This window comes from Mustelus asterias, chromosome 25, assembly GCF_964213995.1.
Source record: "Mustelus asterias chromosome 25, sMusAst1.hap1.1, whole genome shotgun sequence".
In the NCBI taxonomy this organism is placed as follows: domain Eukaryota; kingdom Metazoa; phylum Chordata; class Chondrichthyes; order Carcharhiniformes; family Triakidae; genus Mustelus; species Mustelus asterias.
Window position 1 is genome coordinate 31,974,301 of NC_135825.1, and position 19,308 is coordinate 31,993,608.

At 45.7% G+C, this 19,308-nt stretch overlaps 1 protein-coding gene across 1 annotated transcript in view; it reads left to right on the top strand.

Moving 5' to 3' along the window:
• The window catches only part of itpr3 (inositol 1,4,5-trisphosphate receptor, type 3), a 301,852-nt gene that overhangs the window by 18,824 nt on the left and 263,720 nt on the right, over positions 1-19,308 (top strand). Inside the window, exon 2 of the mRNA XM_078242319.1 lies at positions 1,114-1,184. Coding sequence (XP_078098445.1) covers positions 1,114-1,184 — 71 coding nt within the window. The remainder of the gene's footprint in view (positions 1-1,113; positions 1,185-19,308) is intronic.

Here is a 19,308-nt window from a genome sequence, read left to right on the forward strand (position 1 = left end):
ATTCTAGATCGCAATCTTTCGATACTCAGTCACTTTTTTGGACAGCTGGGAGCTTGGCGCCAATACAGAGGGCACAGAGCCTAACATGCCGATGGAACCGGCTTCAGAGTGCCATTTTGCTAGGATGCCCCAATCTTCTGCCGGTGAAATGGGAGACCTTCTCCCACCCTCTAGGGACAGCTGACCCCTCCCCAAACTCCTCCCCCTCCCACCCACCCTCAACCTCTTCATGATGGGCATGTTCTCCCTCCACAGCGAATTGGGTCACCGGCATCAGGGTCCCCCTGCTGGGTCCCCAGTGGACTCCTGCCATGCCCCCCCACTATGCTGCACTGTCCCCATGACCCCCTTCGCGATCCACCCCTGCATGACCTCCTCCTGCATAGACCCCCATGGATAGGCACCGTCGTAGCCCCTCAATGGATAGGCACCTGTCACCTCATAGGGGGTGGGGGTTGGCCCTGGGTAGGATGCTTTGTTGGAGAGTTGGTGCAGACACGATGGGCCAAATGGCCTGCTTCCATACTGCAGGGATTCTATGATTCTATCTTGGATACTGCTAACAACAACAACTTGCATTCATATAATGCTTTCAACAAGTAAAACAATGCAACAGGGATAGGCAGTTTGTTGAGAGGGATGTTGTTGTTTTATTTGGGTGTTTTTGGTTGGAACAACGCTGGAATGTTGAATTCAGTAGCTTTGGAGAATGCTGCTACAATGTATCTATTCCAGAGTGAGCTGCCTTTTAAAAAAAAATGACGTTTTAATTTAGCCATTAATTTCATGATGTGAATTTCAGCAATTTTGATGTAAGTCCTGATTTGGTGTAATTGTGTTGCTATTCCATTTTGCTTTGGGAACTACTTTTAAAATTATTTTTCGATGATTGAATTTCAGTTCCATACTGTCAGGTTCGGGCAACTGCCCAACTTCTGGATTGTGTAAGGCCCTTGGTAGCGACCTGTGGAATTGTTTGTTTTAGTGATTCTTTATCTTGGCTTCAGAATACTAAAGAACCTGAGCTGCGAGCTCGATTAACTTCTCATATAGATCTTATCCAGAAGAAACAGCTTTTATTGCATGGTGAGAAATATCTATTTGTTTTTGCAGATTGGTTGACGACAGATGTGTGGTAGAGCCTGGAGCCGGAGACCTGGAAATTCCCCCCAAAAAATTCAGAGGTAAATTTGGTTCATCTTATCATGCCACATAAAAGACAAAAGTGATGGATAATGTGGCAGGCCTATACCAGCTTCTTATTTGTTCAAACATAAAGAACATACATATACTTTTTAAAAAGTGATCCTTTATTAGAATTATATTTCTCAACTGCTTTTAACCTTTTGAAAATTAATCTTCAATTTTACTGTTATTCAGCCTTTTAGAATTGGGTGATTCTAGACACATTTGCTGGAATTTTATCGCCTTGCTCGCCCCGATTCTAGGGCGGGCGAGGCTCACAGAACGGTTTTCTCCATTGGCCTCGGGCGGATCTTGCAAGCCTTGGGCGGGCGGGGCAGTAGAATTCCAGCAATCATCATGGTTAAATGTTACAAGTTTGAGTTTGAAATGTTCAGACATCATAGAATCCCTACAGTGCAGGAGGAGGCTGTTCGCCCCATCGGGCCTGCACTGACCCTCCGGCAGAGCATCTTAACCCAGTCCACTCATCGCCCTATTCCCATTACCCCATGCATTTACCCCACTAACCTACACATCTTGGGACACCAAGGGGCAATTTAGCATGGCCAATCCACCTAACCTGCACATCTTTGGACTGTGGGAGGAAACCAGAGCACCAGGAGGAAACCCACATAGACATGGGGAGAATGTGCGAACTCCAGACCGACAGCCACCCAAGGTCGGAATCGAACCCGGGTCCCTGGCGCTGTTAGGCAGCAGTGCTAACCACTGTGCCACCATGCTGGCCTATTTCCACACTCTCATTATCAGCAGTCCCTCAGTTCAAGGGTCACTAGCCTCTCCCATATGTCTTCATGTGACTGAACAGGATCATTCTTGATACACGGATCTTTAGGAACCTGGTGTAGGGGTGCTATGATGTTGCAGGATCCAGAGTGCAGGATTTGATTCATTTTCTTTCCCCCTGTGCTGCTGCTTCCTGGTTAAGACACTGGACTCGAAGCGTAATGCAGCTGGGTGAACAAGTTGTAACCATTCTGTGCAAGTGATAGCAAGCTCCTCCAAGTCAATACTGTTACTGCTGCCGTGTGTCAAGAAGAGTTTGAGTGAACTTGAAGCATTTTCTTTGCCTTCCTCCAGAATATGGACTATTTGAGAGTTGAGAATACAAGATCTGGTGGGGCTGATGGGCTTTTGACCATCCGGGCAGAGTATCCAGTCCATCAAAGTTGATTTTGCAGGATATTTGCCTGAATGCTTGTGGCTTCAAGAAGGACACTAGAGTTTGTTCAACAGTCCTTTTAAATCCAGAATGCATGACAGAGGCATCGCCGATTGAATTTCCCTAGCACTCGAATGTGTCACTGATACACAGTGCAGGATTCACTGCAATGCAGCAGTGTGGTGGCAATAACTGCTCTGTACATGAGTGATGCACTGGGGAATTCCTTTGTGATGCTCTGAAGGAAGGTTTACACGGCAATTTCGGAAGTACAAACTTGCCTGAGAACCAGAGCAAATGTCTGAAAATGTGATTTAAATTGCAAATTTCGGTTTTGACTGGGTTACATCAATAATTATCTACAAAAGGTTAGAACTAAAACATTTTCAAATGTCTGGGGAGCTATTGCACAGATCTATACCAAACCCCCTCTACAGGAGTATCCTTATACCCCTGAACTCCAGGTGCTTCCCCCAAGTCTCCCCATGGGTCTCCCTGACCACCACCATCCCCCACCCGCCCGACACCACAGACCCCATTTGGAGTATTGTGAGCAGTTTTGGGCCCCGTATCTAAGGAAGGATGTGCTGGCCTTGGAAAGGGTCCAGAGGAGGTTCACAAGAATGATCCCTAGAATGAAGAGCTTGTCGTATGAGGAATGGTTGAGGACTCTGGGTCTGTACTCTTTGGAGTTGAGAAGGATGAGGGGGATCTTATCGAAACTTACAGGATACTGCGAGGTTTGGATAGAGAGGTCGTGGTGAGGATGTTTCCACTAGTAGGAAAAACTAGAACCAGAGGGCACAACCTCAGGTTGAAGGGATGATCCTTTAAAACAGAGATGAGGAGGAATTTCCTCAGCCAGAGAGTGGTGAATCTGTGGAACTCTTTGCCACAGAAGGCTGTGGAGGCCAGATCATTGAGTGTCTTTAAGACAGAGATAGATAGGTTCTTGATTAGTAAGGGGATCAGGGGTTATGGGGAAAAGACAGGAGAATGGGGATGAGAAAAATATCAGCCATGATTAAATGGCAGAGCAGACTCGATGGGCCGAGTGGCCCAATTCTGCTCCACTGTCTTATGGTCTTTTGGTCACCCTCCATCCCTCCAAACCACCCACCAACTGGGACTCCCCCTATCCCCAGACAGGAACTCCTCAACCCATGGGTTATCACCCACCCCATGGGGGCTCTACCTCCCCTCCCAGGCTCGTAGCTCACCCCCAAACCTCTTCCCCCGCTGATCTGAGGTTGGATTTTTTTCCGTCAATTATGACTTTTTGAGAGAGGTGGCTGCCAAGGGATGGGAAGTGCTTAACATATTCCAGAGTCTCTCCTTTGACATACATGGAAAGTGGAATATTGCCCGATTGGGTGTGGGTTAATATGAGTTTTGTTTTGGCAACATTCAAGGACAGGTTGAATTGTTTGTGTGCAGAATTGAAGAGACCGACAGTGTCTTGCGAATCTGGTGGAGAGCGAGCAACAAAGCTGTAGTCATCGGCAAACTGTAGATTGTGTATTCTTAAGGTGTTGCTGGGCACTGGGCGCTGGCCTGGGCTTGCAAAATCCTACTAACAGTCCTGGTTTGAGACAATTCACACCTCTTTAGCCTGAGATTATCCCTCTCTCCACACGTATTGTTTGTACCTGTAGAGAGTTGATTACCTGCAATGGCTCGCATTCCAACCATTATCTTGCAATTGAGTCTCTATCTATATATGCCATGTTTGTGAATCCACCTCTCCACTCACCTGATGAAGGAGCAGTGCTCCGAAAGCTTGTGACACCAAATAAACCTGTTGGACTTTAACCTGGTGTTGTGAGACTTCTTAATATATTCTTATGGTAGTCTGTTTAGTTTTGGCACAGAAGCAACCGAGGTTCAAGAGATTTCCATCTGGACAGTATTTAATGCTAATGCCAAAGGGCAGTTGATCTTTGAAGGGGTGAATAACCGATGTGAAGTAAATTGTAAAATGTACGGGGCTATCACACAGCTTTGCTTCACCTCAGTCTAGATTTGTTTCAGATCTCTCCTCGCGGCAGTTTCAGTCATACCATCATGAAGCAATTGCAGAGTTGTGGCAAAGGATTTTGTACATCCAAATCTTTTGAGTACAATCCATAGAGACTTGCGATTTACTCAGTCAAATGCTTTGGTCAGGTCGATGAATGCAATGAAGTGTTTCTGGTGCTGCTCTCGATGTTATACGAGGATTTGTCTGGCAGCATAGATCATGTCAGAGGTTTCTCCGGAAGGGCTAAAGCCACACTGTGTCTCTGAGAGCATTCCCTCAGCCACAGGATTAGGCAATTCAGGAAAACGTGTGTCAGGATTTTCACTGCTATCAAGAAGAGTAAAATGTCTTTGTAGTTTCCACAGCATGATTTATTGCCCTTCTTGCAGTTACAATTGTCGCATTCTGAAAGTTGTGTGGGGGTGGAGAGGTTAATGGTAGTGGTGGCGGGGAGTGGTGGCGGAGCTAGTTTTGCTCTCACATCAGTAGGATGAGTGTGTGGAGCCTTGATTTGAGCAAAAATACTCTATCCCAGCTGGAAAGCCATGGGCTTTGTTGTTTTTCATCTGTTTGATTCGTGTTGCAGCCCTCCCATCAATGGTGGATTCTACCAGAGGATATTGGGGGAATAACAGGGTGAGTATTAGCTGCCAGTGTGGATTCACGATTGAGGAGTTGTTGAAATTGTTATTTTCAATATTGCCAGATGGCTTTGTCATCCTTACGAAGAGAATACACACTCCTGTGAGTGAAACAAACTTTGTCTATGTAGGACCTTAGTCTACAGATGATCCTGCTGGTTTCCAATAAGCTTAGCATGCCATGATGATCAGCACATTGTTTGATCTCTTGGGCTTTCTCTTCCCACCACCTTCTCCTTGTCTTTGTGCAACAGCCTTAAGCTGTTCAAATGTTGTCTTCTTGACCTGCGACTTCAGGTTGTTCTGAAAGGAAAGCTACTTGTTTTTGTTCCAGGATGTCACACATTGGAATATCATTTTTGTCAAATTAATCCTGGTAATGTCGATGCTCAAATCCAATGGCCTGGACACAGCTGACTTCATTTGATCCCACTCTTCTGGAAATAAATGAAATGCGTGAAGATTTTCCAGATTTGTCATGAGCTGCACTTGGAATTCCTATCTGGTTGGGCTGCTTCAGGGCTGAGACATTGATCTTCTTCCGCTGGATGTTTGGGCCTTGCGATGTCTTGGTGCTATGTGGATGTTCACCATTGACCAAACAAGTCAGTGGTCTGTCTCGCTGATATCAGTCCTCTGCATGGATCGAGCGATACAGATATCACTTAGATCTTTGATCCAAACAACGACATATCCAGGAGGAGCCAATGTTTTGATCTAGGATGCCTCCCTGTGTATTAGCCCTTCTGTCAGAAGAGTGTGTTTGTTATAATGGGGCCATACTGAGCACACTTTGTCAGCAGGCAGACACCATTTGTGTTGACTTTTTCCACCCCGTTTCTCCCAGTGGTTTCACTCCAGACATTGGAGTGATGGCTAAACCTGGCAGTAAAATACCACAGAAGGATGACCATTTCTTCTTTTGGGATGGCACTGAGGACTTCATCAATGCCAAAAATAACTTTTCTTTTACGTCTTTGCCAGAGTCAAAGTTTGGGGCATAAGCACTGATGGCGGCAGCAAATTGGTTATGACTGAACTGTAGGTGAGATGTCATGAGTCTTTCATTTAGACAACTGGGGAGTTTTTACATTACATCAAACACCCTATTCTGGATGGCAGAACCAACCCTGTGATACAAGGCTCACTGTCAGCCCTCGCTTCCCATTGGAAGGTGTATCTCCCTGCTTCTCCATTCAGCTGCCCCTCCCCAGGAAGCCAGATCTCATTGAGGGCAGCGATTTCAATTTAGAGTCTTGATATCTCACGTGATGTGACTGCAGTTCTTTCTGGACTTTCACTCTTGAGATTCTCCACACGCGTCTAACATTCCAGTTGTAAAATTTAACCAGAAAGATGATGATTCCACAGGGTGTCGTTCACCAATCTGGAGAAAGTGAGACTGCCTATATTTAGGCCCCCTTTACTAACCGCCATTGCATTTGAGGTGAACAGAGGCTATCCTGAAGCGTATTGCTCAGTCACAGATGCTGCTGTCCAAAGACACGTCTGTCCCACACAGGTGACCTTCATGTATCCGACGCTTGTATGCACAGTTTTGACTAGAGACTCCCAGTTTCACAGCCCTATCCGTGTGGCCAATGCTCCACCACCACAGAACTTTGCAAATGGATCCTGATAGAAGCCTGCACGTGACTCTGTATAACCTGGGGACTTGGGGTACCATCATTGTCCACGCAATTTAGACAGATTGGTGATCAGATTTCATTGATGTGTCAAATTACCATGTCCAGGACCACCTTGCTGCTTCAACCATCTTCTCCCTGCAGCGGCTCAGACTCATGGCCGGAGTTTTACCGCCTCGCCCACCCCGAAATCGGGGTGGGCGAGGCTCGTAGAACGGAATTCTCCGTTGGCCTCAGGTGGGATTTTACAAGCGAGGTCGTAAAATACCACCCATAATCTTCCTTCACCGATTCTGCTTTGAGGACTTTCAGGACTGCACTTTGTTTGGCCCTTCCCATCCACCTTGCCAAAATGGGTGGCCCAACAGGAACAAGGGGTCCCAATAGTATGACTCAAGGCATCATCAGAGCTCACAAGTCTCTCCACCATATCAAGGTGGCGATCCACAGAGAAGCCATTTATATAAAATATACCCTTGCAACTTCTCTAATCTTCAGTTTAAATACCAGAAGGGACATCAAGGCAATCTGTATCCTTTTTTCCATATACATTGATAAACCAGAAAGGATTTCTATTAAATACAATGAATGCTTATAGGTGCTAACATTTAGTCCACTTCTGACCCACTTCAAACTATCTATCTCGCCCAGTTTAAACCAATTGCACTATTGAGTAAATTGAGTAATTCCTAATTGCTAGAAGAAAGTAAGGTGAGTTTTCTTAACACATTTATGGTAACATATGTAACACAGTATAGGAGGGATTAGTAATCAAAATCTCCACTGTAGAACTGCAGTCACTCAAAATGAACTGACACATTTGATACTAATATCATTGTGTAAAGACTGAATTTCCTGTTGTGTTGCTCAGAGTGAGTCAGAGGATATGGAAACTCATAGGCGAGACCTTTCTTTAGTATGAAGGTAAGATGGAGTGGGGAGGGTGAAGTGGGAAGGTGGGGGAAAGCCATTAACGAATGATCACGTCATGTTTATATTTTCCATCATGACTAACAAGTGTTGTAATTTTCTCCATGGGATTTATTGAGGAGGTTTTAGATGGCTGCCAACGATATCTAAGAACCCTCAAAAAGAAAGTCTCATCAGCCATTGGTAGGATGTTGAATCAGTGGAATTCTGTTGCAAATAATTTAGAAGCTAGCGAGAATCAAGATGAATCACTTGAGTTCAGCTTTGCTATAGCACCGGAGAGTATATTTACACTCTACCTCTGGGGTTGGTGAAAAGCGCGTTCAGCTTCGTGACGACAGTAAACCGACAGTATAAATCTATGAAGTCAGGGCCTGACACGACTGGAGTGAAGTTTTTTTAAAGTTTATTTATTAGCGTCACAAGTAGGCTGACATTAACACTGCAACGAAGTTACTGTGGAACTCTCTTAGTCACCACGCTCTGGCGCCTGTTCGGGTACACTGAGGGAGAATTTAGCATGGCCAATGCACCTAACCAGCACGTCTTTCGCACTGTGGGAGGAAACTGGAGCTCCCAGAGGAAACCCATGCCTATTCGGGGAGAACGCGCAGACTCTGCCCGTGACCCAAGCCGGGAATCAAACCCAGGCCTCTGGTGCTGTGAGACAGCAGTGCTAACCACTGTGCCACCGTGCCGTGAATAACATTCCCTGAAGGATGCACACACCCACTGCTTCAGCTGAAATTACATGGAGCACAAATCCAGTTTGAGGTCATACCTGATTTGCATCATTGTTTTTTTTTCGAGGAGAGTAGACATTCTCAACGCCCTGCTGATCAAATATTTAAATGTTTAACTTTTGGCTGTCACACACAGATCACCCACCTAAACAGGCAGTTAAAATTCCAGTCAGGAGTCAAGGAATGTGATCAGGTTCTGCCTGTCTGGACTGCAATTACTGCTGTCATGTTATAAGCCTGTTTAGTTATGTAGCCTGAGGAGTGTGGAGTGAGAACTTGGGTGTGGTCCTAAATATTTGCAAGGTACTGACATGCATGTTTGATGTACAGTAGGACACTTAGACCTGAATGTTACGTTCTCCCACTGTTGGGCTTCAGGCAAGAAGGGAACATAAAACAGAAGGGAGGGAATTGTTAAGGGCCATTTCCCACCTAGCCTCAAGTTTTAGCCTGGAGGCAGGACTTACCTGGTTTGGGGCAGTCCCAAAAATGAATGGCCTCAGGACTCGGGAGGGAGGGTGAGTGGGGGGCCTCCATCAGAAGACCCCTTCTGACTTTGGGTGCCCCACTCGCTTAAGATCCACTGGCCTCTCCCTGACACCCTGCTTTCCTCACCACAAGACCTTTCCAACCTCCCTCCCACCCCTGCCCCCATTGTGGAGGTCCAGAAACCTACCTGGTCGTTCAGTCCCAGGACTTAGGCTCAGGCATCTTCTGGAATTTCCTCTTCTGATCAGATTAGCTGGCAGCTCTCGAGGGTGGAACTTCCAACCGAGTGAGGGACGGCAATCCCACCTGCAGCCAATTGGCATTCATTCGAGCGTAAAATGGCTGCAGGGTGGTCAAGAATCAGCGGGGGGCGGGGGGGGGGGGGGGGTGGGGGGGATGGGCGGAGGATCCCTGCCAACTCTTCAAATGGTGAGAAAGGAAACCCCACCATCCAAAATACTCAGGTCTAAGTGTCGGTAAGGACACTGAGGGCCAGTAACGATATAGGCATAATTATCCAAAACGTATTATAATGAGAAACAAATCAAACAATGGAAATGTAGGAAAAGAGAAGAAAGCAATGTCTCGTACTGTGAGAAAGGGAAGACATGGAATGACAATAGTAATTTTTAGGTATTCGAACATGGGATGTGCAGGTTTATTGTTAAGCTTTGTTTTTGCAAGTATTTCATTCTTTACAATGATGAAATTAACTTCACAGAACTTACAAAAATATGAAAAAGGAACAGGAGTAGACTACTGGCCCCTCATGCCTGCTCCGCCATTAATTAAGATCATGGCTGATTTGATTTTAACCTCAACTTTACATGGTTTATCATGCTAACAGTAACTTTTACAATTTTAATCTCTGCCCTTTCTCTCTACTCCTGTTCCTCCTTTTCAAATACATTTCCAATTTCTCTTCAAATACTGGGCAAAACTTTCCCTAAGTTGCTGGATCAGGTGAGAAAAGCAATGTGAAACTCGCTGGTTACACAGCTGCCTTTTTGCCACCTGATCAAAGAGCACTGTGTGCAATTTCAACGTGCTGGCGAGGATGACACAGCCATCTTGGGTGTTGATGCCTAAACTCGCTAGGATTCTGAGATCAGGACACTCTTTTTAAAGAGCACCCGATCTCAAAGTAAATTGAAAGGCCCCCCCTACTCCAGAACATCCGGGACTCTTCTGAACATGGTGATCATTCCCAACACTTGCTCACAGAAGGGCAACCCCCACTCCCTGCCCACATCACGCATGCCTCCCTCCCCTCCTCTGCTGGCATCGCGGCACCCTCCTCTCACAGTCTCTGTTTCCCCCCCAGCCCCAATTGAGACACTAGACCCCCGCCCCGTCATCCCTTGCACCCCCCCCATATGTAAAGGGATAAAAAAGGAACCGCCCGCCCCCCAATGGTGCACCACTGAGGGTCCACCCCTGGCATTGCCAACATGTCCCTTACCACCAGGGGGCTATGATCACCTCCGCGCCCCCAGCATGGCCATCATGACTGGTTTCTGTTTTTGAAAAGCAGCCATCGGGAACATCTTACACCCCTAGAAGCAACGGTGTTAAGCTGTTTAATAATATGATGGTGCATTCAAATTCATGGAAGTCTGATTGCGCCACTGGGGAGGCGGAGAAGATGTCAAACTGATATCAGGCCACAAGTCCAATTATGGCCCTCACAGGAGATTTAACGGAATTTATACCTGCGGTGAATCACGCCCACAGTAACAGCTACCTCAAAAACCAGATGATATGCTGAAATTAACATGTGGATTCTATGGTTCTATGATTCTATGGTTCTAAAACAAAAGTTATTTTCACTTCTTCCTTAATTCCTCTAGTGACAAGCCCATGCCTCCTTGGCACTGACTGGCCAATCAGTGAAAGCAATTGCTCACTCTGTACAGTTTTGTCTCAACACCGTTTGAAATTCCTTATAGATTCCTACTTCATCTCTGTTCCTGTGAAAATGGCCAGTTTTTCAAGTCTTTCTTCATAACCAGAAGCCTGTCATTCTTGGCATTATTTTGCTGACTGTTTTAAGTCACAGAATTTATTTGTTGGTTGGGACAAGAAATAATGGGCGCGATTCTCCCTTCGTGATCCGCAACTTTTCTGTCCCCCAGGGGGTTGGGCGGTGGGAGGGTGGTGCCCCCTGGGCATGAGCACCCTGGCAGTGCCAGCCTGTGCCCCCTGGCACTGTCTAAGGGGTAAAGTGCCCATGTGTGCACCTTAGCACTGCCCACCGGGCATCGGGCAGTGCCAAGGGGTGGGGGGCCTATTGTGGGTGAGGCCTAGAGGGCGAACAGTGGGTATGAGGGTCCTGCTGCCACTCTGCAGACCGGAGGGATGGAGGGAGGGCAGTGATTGGGGTGGGGTGAGAGGGTGGTCTGCCGGGGGAGGGGGGGCCTGCCTCTTGGTGGGGGGGGGTCTGACCCCAGGAGGGGTCGGGAGGGGGGGTCTGCTGGAGTGAGGAGGTGGTGGGATCGCCACTGCAGGGATGGGAGGGAGGATGTGCATCGGGACACTCCGGGACGGGAGGCGGGGGGTCAGGGGCTGCGATCAGGTTGGGGGGGGGGGGGGGCTGGAGGGGCAGCACTGCGGTGGTCCCGGGCTGGCCAGCAAACGGGGAGTCTGACAGGTCTGTGCATGCGCAAAGTTCCAGAACTGTCAAACTCCGGCGCGAATAGGCCCCGCCCCCCCTGGGTTTTTAATGAGATTCATGGCTGGGACCTCTGCAGTGCACAGAGTGCGGAGATTCAGGTGAGAAGCTGAACTGACAAAACAGTCGGGATTTAGAACAATTTTCCCACCAATTCAGCACTTTTGGGAGAATTGTGGCCAATATTGCTGATAAAACCCAGGAGAATTGGGTGTTTTAATTTTCTGAAGGCTCACTGGGAAATGAGACAGTCACGTGTTCTCTGTCTGAAGGCAGGCTCTTGGCACATCATCTGCTGATACTTCATCCTGGCAGTGCTAGCTTGTCTTCCACTCTCAGGGGAAAGGGTGAGGGTGATCCCAAGTCTACCACAGCTGGAACAGCAATCAAACCTGCACTGTTGATGTCATTCTAAACAATATGCTTGCTATCTTGCTGAAAGGGCTAACTAGCCCTCTAAATGCGAATGTATTCCAGATACTTCCATAGCCTAAAATATTATCAAGCGCCTCTAATGTCTATTAGATGTAAGGTATATAGATGCAAGGCAAATAGTTCTTTGAGCTATTCAGGGGAAGAGATTTGTTCATGTGGCGCTACTTCTATTGAGTCCCCGAGGGCCATGATCTACGTACTATTCCTTGATGATATCAATGAAGGATGCTACATGGCCCAGAGTACTGATCAGTGGTAGTGCCTACTCCAAAGATATCAATGTCAGTCTCCATAATGCCATTAGAAGCAACACTATGTGAACATATTAAAAACTGCTTCAAATTAAAATCAGTGGCCAGAACTCGCCGACCGTTCACGCTTATGGGGTTTTCCATCCCGCCGACGGAGCAACCCCACTATGGGTTTCCAGGCGATGAGGGGTGCATTCAATGGGAAACTCTATTGACAGCAGCAGAACTAGAAGATCCTGCTGCCGGCCAATGCCAGGCCGCTTCTGCCACCGCGAAACATAAGGCAGATTGCATGGAAAATCCTACCCAAGCTGTGTTCACGCAACTTAACGAAGAACAATACAGCGCATGAACAGGACCTTCGGCCCACCAGGCCTGTGCCAATACATGCTTTCTATCCCTCTGTTTGCTCCCCATTCATGTGTCTATCAAGGTACCCCTTGAAAGTTGCTAATGTGCCTGCTTCCATCACCTCTACTGGCAGTGCGTTCCAGGCACCCACCACCTTCTGTGTGAAAAGATTTCCCCGCATATCTCCCCTAAACTTAACACCTCTCACCTTAAACCAGTGCCCTCTTGTAGTTGACTCTTCCACCCTGGGAAAAAGCCTCTTTGGAATTTCTTGTCCAGTAAATTATCTATAGCAACAACAGTTTGTTCTTGTGTAGCAATTTTTAGCGCAGTGAATTATCCCAAGGTACATCGCAGCAGTGTTAACAAACAAAACTGAGCCAAATATAACGATGTTAGGAAAGCTGACCAAAAGCATGGACAAAATGGGAGATTTTAAGGAGCGGATGAAAAGAGGCAAGAGTGGCAAAGAGGTGAAGAGGTTTTGGAGAGGGAATTCCAGATCTTAGGGTCTAGGCAGGAACTGTGTATTTCTGAATCAGTAACTGTCAGCATTTCACACCTCTTGGTGCAGTGGACCAAGAACACACCTCTATTTGGACCAGGACAAAGTTTTTGTTCAATCCAGGTCAAGTAACAATGGATTATTGGGTCAGTGAAAAGATGAATTAGAATTGAATGAGGAAAAAAAAATCATTGCTAGTTCATAATGATCTTTTGTTCTCTGATTTCAAAAGAAAGAAATAACCTATGCTTTTGTCCAATTTTCTCTCATTTCCTGAAGGTGGCCACTTGCTTAATGTTTGTTACTGTCTGCCTGCCATCTTCCCTAAGTGATGTGGGCAATGCTGGCAAGCCAGTATTTGTTGCCCATCCTTACTTGCCTTTAAGAAAGTGATGGTGAGCCACTTCAATGAGAATTCAGAGTGGACCAGTTAATGTGGCGGATCTGACAAATGAATTGCCTGAGCCTCACAAACTCGTGCAGGCAGAGACTGGCTCGTAGAGTCATAGAGATTTACAGCATGGAAACAGGCCCTTCGGCCCAACTTGTCCATGCCACCCTTTTTTTTAACGACTAAGCTAGTCCCAATTGCCCGCACTTGGCCCATATCTCTCTATACCCATCTGCAACTGTCTAAATGCTTTTTAAAAGACAAAATTGTACCCGCTTCTACTACTACCTCTGGCAGCTTGTTCCAGACACTCACCACCCTCTGTGTGAAAAAATTGCCCCTCTGGACACTTTTGTATCTCTCCACTTGTCAGCCCAAGCCTGAATGATGTCCAGGTCTTAATTCATATGGTGATGGACTGCTTCGTTAGGGATTGCGAATGCTGCTGAACTTGTTCGATCATCAGTAAACATCCCCACTGTCTCCTTATGATGGAGGGAAGGTCATTGATGAAGCAACTGAAGATGTTTGGGCCTTGGACACGCCCCTGATGTGCTCCCGCAATGCTGCCGTGGTACTAAGAGGATTGACTTCCAACAAGCGCAACCATCTTCCTTTGTGCCAGATGTGACTGATTCCCATTGACTTCAACTTTGCTAGGGCTGCTTGATGCCACCCTGGGACAAGTGCCTTGATGTAAAGGGCAGTCATTCTCTCTGCCCTGACTTGTCAGATGGAGGTGGGACCAACGCCTCCACATTGAATCCCGGCTGACATTTCTGTAACAGTGTTCCCTTTCTTTTCTCAGTCAGGATCTTGACTGTGGCTGGGCAATGTCATCCCACTTCATTCGAACTCTCCGGATTCTTCAGATTTTTTGGCTTGCTGCCTTATCTTCATCTTAATAAGTGAAGCAGAAATGAATAAAACATGGGCCACCATTGCAGAGTTCTATTGCTGTGTAGATATCCTACCACATTAACCAAAATGCAATTTTAACAACTGAAAGATCCATTATTCTTGGGAGCGAATTGCAAACAAAAACACAATTGTGAAAGAATGCTTGAAATCAACATTTTAGTGTCTGAGACCTGTGGACCTCTTTAAATCTCCTCCTTAAAACATTTTGCTCCATGTGTTTCATATGGGACCAAATAATGAATAATTGAATAAATATGTCCACTAGGCCACGTGGCATCCTATAAAAGTACAAAACATTTCTGTGGAGATGCTGTCAGTTCTGTTCAGCCGATGTTTTTATCTTAACCAAATGCCTTCTTATTATCAATAGTTTATTACCAAGGGATACATAAGCAACCCATATGAACGTTTTGAGAAAGAGGCAGAGATTTGCTTATGGTGGACATGACAGAATAACAAGATTTGGAAATGAACAAAAATGTGTGATCAGGGAGCTCTCAAATATGATCACCGAATATCTGGTAGTGCAGAACTTGAATATTGCTGAAACCAATAACAGAATTGTTAGAGTGCAGAAGGAGGCCATTTGGCCCATCGCATCTGCACCAGAGAAACATGCTGTCGAAGCATTTCACCTTGCCTTCGTGATGAATACAAAACAACAAGCTTCAGCAGTATGTTTCTCTTTTTAGTAACATCTGGCAGTATTTTGACCAGTACTTTCGGGGCGGCACGGTAGCACAGTGGTTAGCACTGCTGCTTCACAGCTCCAGGGTCCCGGGTTCGATTCCCGGCTTGGGTCACTGTCTGTGTGGAGTTTGCACATTCTCCTCGTGTCTGCGTGGGTTTCCTCCGGGTGCTCCGGTTTCCTCCCACAGTCCAAAGATGTGCGGGTTAGGTTGATTGGCCATGCTAAAATTGCCCCTTAGTGTCCTGGGATGTGGGGATTAGCGGGAGGGATATGGGGGTAGGGCCTGGGTGGGATTGTGGTTGGTGCAGACTCGATGGGCCGAATGGCCTCTTTCTGTACTGTAAGGTTTCTATGATTCTATACTGGATTGTTGTCACATTTAATTTAAAAAGTAAATGGTAATATACAGCAAGGTTGAAAGGCAGACAACATTTGGTGATGGCTCGGGGAGCCTTGCATATCAGAAAGGCCTGATTGCTTAAATAGCCTGACCTCTGCTGTTTTCTAATCTGAACATCGATTTTTCATAGGAAAGGCCATTTTCTTGCCCATTTCTCTTATTTCGCATTGTCCCCTGTCCAATTAGAGCAGATTTATTTGAATTGGGTTAGTTTCCACTTTCTTTTTAAGAGAATTTTTGATAACCTTCTGGAACTGAGGTAATGGTATTTGCCTCGCCCGGGCCTGATGTGCCCACTGGTTGATTTTTCTTGTGATTTAATAAGTTTGGAAAATGTTGATGATTAGTTAGGTTGCAAAAATGATAATGGAAAGAAAGAAAAAGACTTGCATTTATACAATGCTTTCCATGACCCCTGGACATCTCGAAGTGTTTCACAACTAATGAAGTAATTCTGAAGTGTTGTCACTGATGTAGTGTAGAAAATGCGGCAGCTAATTTGTACAGAGCAAGCTTCGGCAAACAACATTGCGATAATGAGTGGGTAATTTGTTTTTGTGACTCTGATCATGGGAGACAAATTGACCAGGACATGAGGTGGGGCTTCGGTTTCACATCTCATCCGAAAGACTCTGATAGTGCAGCTCTCTCTCAGTACTGCTTTGGAATGTAGGCCTTGGTTGTTGTACTCAAGCCCTGGTGTGCAACTTGAACCCGGAACCATGTGACTTAGAGGGGACAGAGGGACGCCATCTTCTTTTTCTTGCAATGTAGAAAAATAATAGCAGGTCCCAAAGCAGGTAAATAGACTATTATTTTGTGGAGGAGCAGGGGAATTTGGACTTTGGGTTTAAAAGCTAATGAAATGCTAGGTTTTATGGCAAAGGCTAAGGAAGATAAATTTGAGGGTGCTTCACCTGCATGATTTTAACCATCGGCACTCAAGTGACGAAGTCCAACCTTCCTGAATTTTGGCCCTTTGATTGCATTAAATTTTTTTTGGTTATTCGAGAGACGTAAGTGACGCTGGCTGAGCTAGCCAGCATTTGTTGCCCATCTCTTTGAACTGGCTGATTTGCTAGGCCATTTCAGAAGGCCTTTAAGAGTCAAGCATATTGCTGTGGGTCTGGAGTCACATGTGGGCCAGACCGGGTAAGTGCAGCAGAGTTCCTTTCCTAAAGGACATTTGAGACCCAGTTGGGTTTTTACAACAATCAGTAGTGATTTCATGGTCATCATAAGATTTCTAATTCAGGATTTTTATTGAATTCAAATTTCACCATCTGTTGTGGTGGGATTCGAACACAGGTCCCCAGAGCAATAGCCTGAGTCTCTTGATTACTAGCCCAGTGACAATACCACTACACCACTGCCTCCACAGTGGATGGTTTAGATGGTGGAGGAATTTGATCAGAGGATTCTGGAAGAGGAATGAATGGACCTCAGAGTCCATTATTGGCATTCAGTGAAGTGTCTGGTAAGGGGATTACATGATGTGGAGATGCCGGCGTTGGATTGGGGTGGGCACAGTAAGAAGTCTCACAACACCAGGTTAAAGTCCAACAAGTTTATTTGGAATCACGAGCTTTCGGAGCGCTGCTCCTTCATGAGGTGAGTGGCCAGGAGATTCCAGGCCTCGGGAACACTGTTGCCAGTTTAGGCTTGGAGATTGCAAGCCTCCCGGGCAGTAGATATATGCAAATTGTCTAACATCTGCTTCAGACACGGGGAAAGCAGGCCTCTCAATTTCCCTCATCAAGAGGGCATCCGGCACATTTCCGTTGGTATAGTCTGGTGGTGCGGAATGGAGTCAAATTTCTCCTCCATAGAATTTAAAGGTTGAGATATAATCATAGATCCTGGAAAAGTCCCATCAGATTGGAAAATAGAGAATGTGAAGGAGGGAGACAGAAAGCAAAAAACCTCAGGCCAGTTAACCTGACATCTGTCATAGGGAAAGGTTAGTATCTATTATTAAGGAGGTTATGGTGGGGCACTTAGAATATTCACTGCAACAGACAGAGTCATCATGGTGTTGTGAAAGGGAAATCATGTTTGACTAATTTATGAATATTCTTTGAGGAAGTAACAAGCACGATAGATAAAGGAGCAATCTGAAGATGTGGTGTACTTAGATTCCCAAAAGGGGTTTGATAAGGCACCACATCTAAGGTTAATACACAAAATAAGAGCTTATGTGTAGGAGGTAACATTTAGAATGGATAAAGGATTAGTTAGCTAACAGGAATTAGAGAGTTGGAATAAAGAAGTCACTTTTGGGCTGGCAATCGATAACTAGTGGATTGCCATAAGGATCAATGCTGTGGCCTCAATTATTTACAATTTATATCAATGATAACATTTGCTGATGGCACAAAGTAGGTAAGTAAATTGTGAAGTGGATTTAAGGAATCTGCAAAGGGATATCCCTGAATTTTGGCCCTTTGATTGCATTAGAATTTTTTTTATTCATTCAAGAGATATGAGTGACGCTGGCGAGGCCAGCCAGCACTTATCACTCATCCCTTTGAACTGGGTGGCTTGCAAGGCCATTTCAGAAAGCCTGTAAGAATTGTCACTGGATTAGTAATCCAGAAACTCAGGCTATTGTTCTAGGGATCTGTGTTCGAATCCAACCACAGCAGATGGTGAAATTTGAATTCAATAAAAATTCTGAATGAAAATTCTTATAATGAAATCATTACTGGTTGTTGTAAAATCTCAACTGGTTCACAAATGTCCTTTAGGAAAGGAACTCTGCTGCACTTACCCAGTCTAGCCCACATGATTCTAGACTCACGGCAATATGCTCAAATGAATGGGCAAAACTTGGCAAATGGAGTATATTGTGGGAAAAAGTGAACTTGTCCACTTTGGTAGGAAGAATAAAAAGACAGCATATTATTTAAATAGTGAGAGATTGCAGAATTCTGCAGTATGGAGGGATCAGGGTGCTCTGGTACATGAAGTATGAATAGGCAGTATGCATGCAAATGATTAGGAATGCAAATAGAATGTTGTTGTTTATTGGAAGGGAAATGGAAGATAAAAGCCGGGAAGTTTTGCTTCAGTCGTACCGCATGTTGGTGAGACCACACCATAGAGGGCTGTCGGTCAGTCGTCTCTGCGCTGGCTCCCTGAAGGGGCAGTTTACCAATTGCCACCTCCCTGCCTTTGCTCCGTAGCCATGCAAAGTTTTTCCCCACTTGGGCATGGAACAGGGCAGGAGGTCACCCTACCCCCACTCCCCTGGTTACACGTTACATACATGACTCACTTGGCTCATTGTGTACAGTTTTGGTCTCTTTACTTAGCAAAGCATATACCTACAGTAGATTTGATTTGATTTATTGTCACATGTATTAGTATACAGTGAAAAGTATTATTTCTTGCGTGCTATACAGACAAAGCATACCGTTCATAGAGAAGGAAACGAGAGAGTGCAGAATGTAGAGTTACAGTCTTAGCTAGGGTGTAGAGAAAGATCAACTTAATGTGAGGTAGGCCCATTCAAAAGTCTGATGGCAGCAGGGAAGAAGCTGTTCGTGAGTTGGTTGGTATGTGACCTCAGACTTTTGTATCTTTTTCCCGACAGAAGAAGGTGGAAAAGAGAATGTCTTAATTATGCTGGCTGCTTTGCCGAGGCAGGGGAAGTGTAGACAGAGTCAATGGATGGGAGGCTGGTTTGCGTGATGGATTGGGCTACATTCACGACCTTTTGTAGTTTCTCGCGGTCTTGGGCAGAGCAGGATCCATACCAAGCTGTGATACAATCAGAAAGAATGCTTTCTATGGTGCATCTGAAAAAGTTGGTGAGAGTCGTAGCTGACATGCCAAATTTCCTTAGTCTTCTGA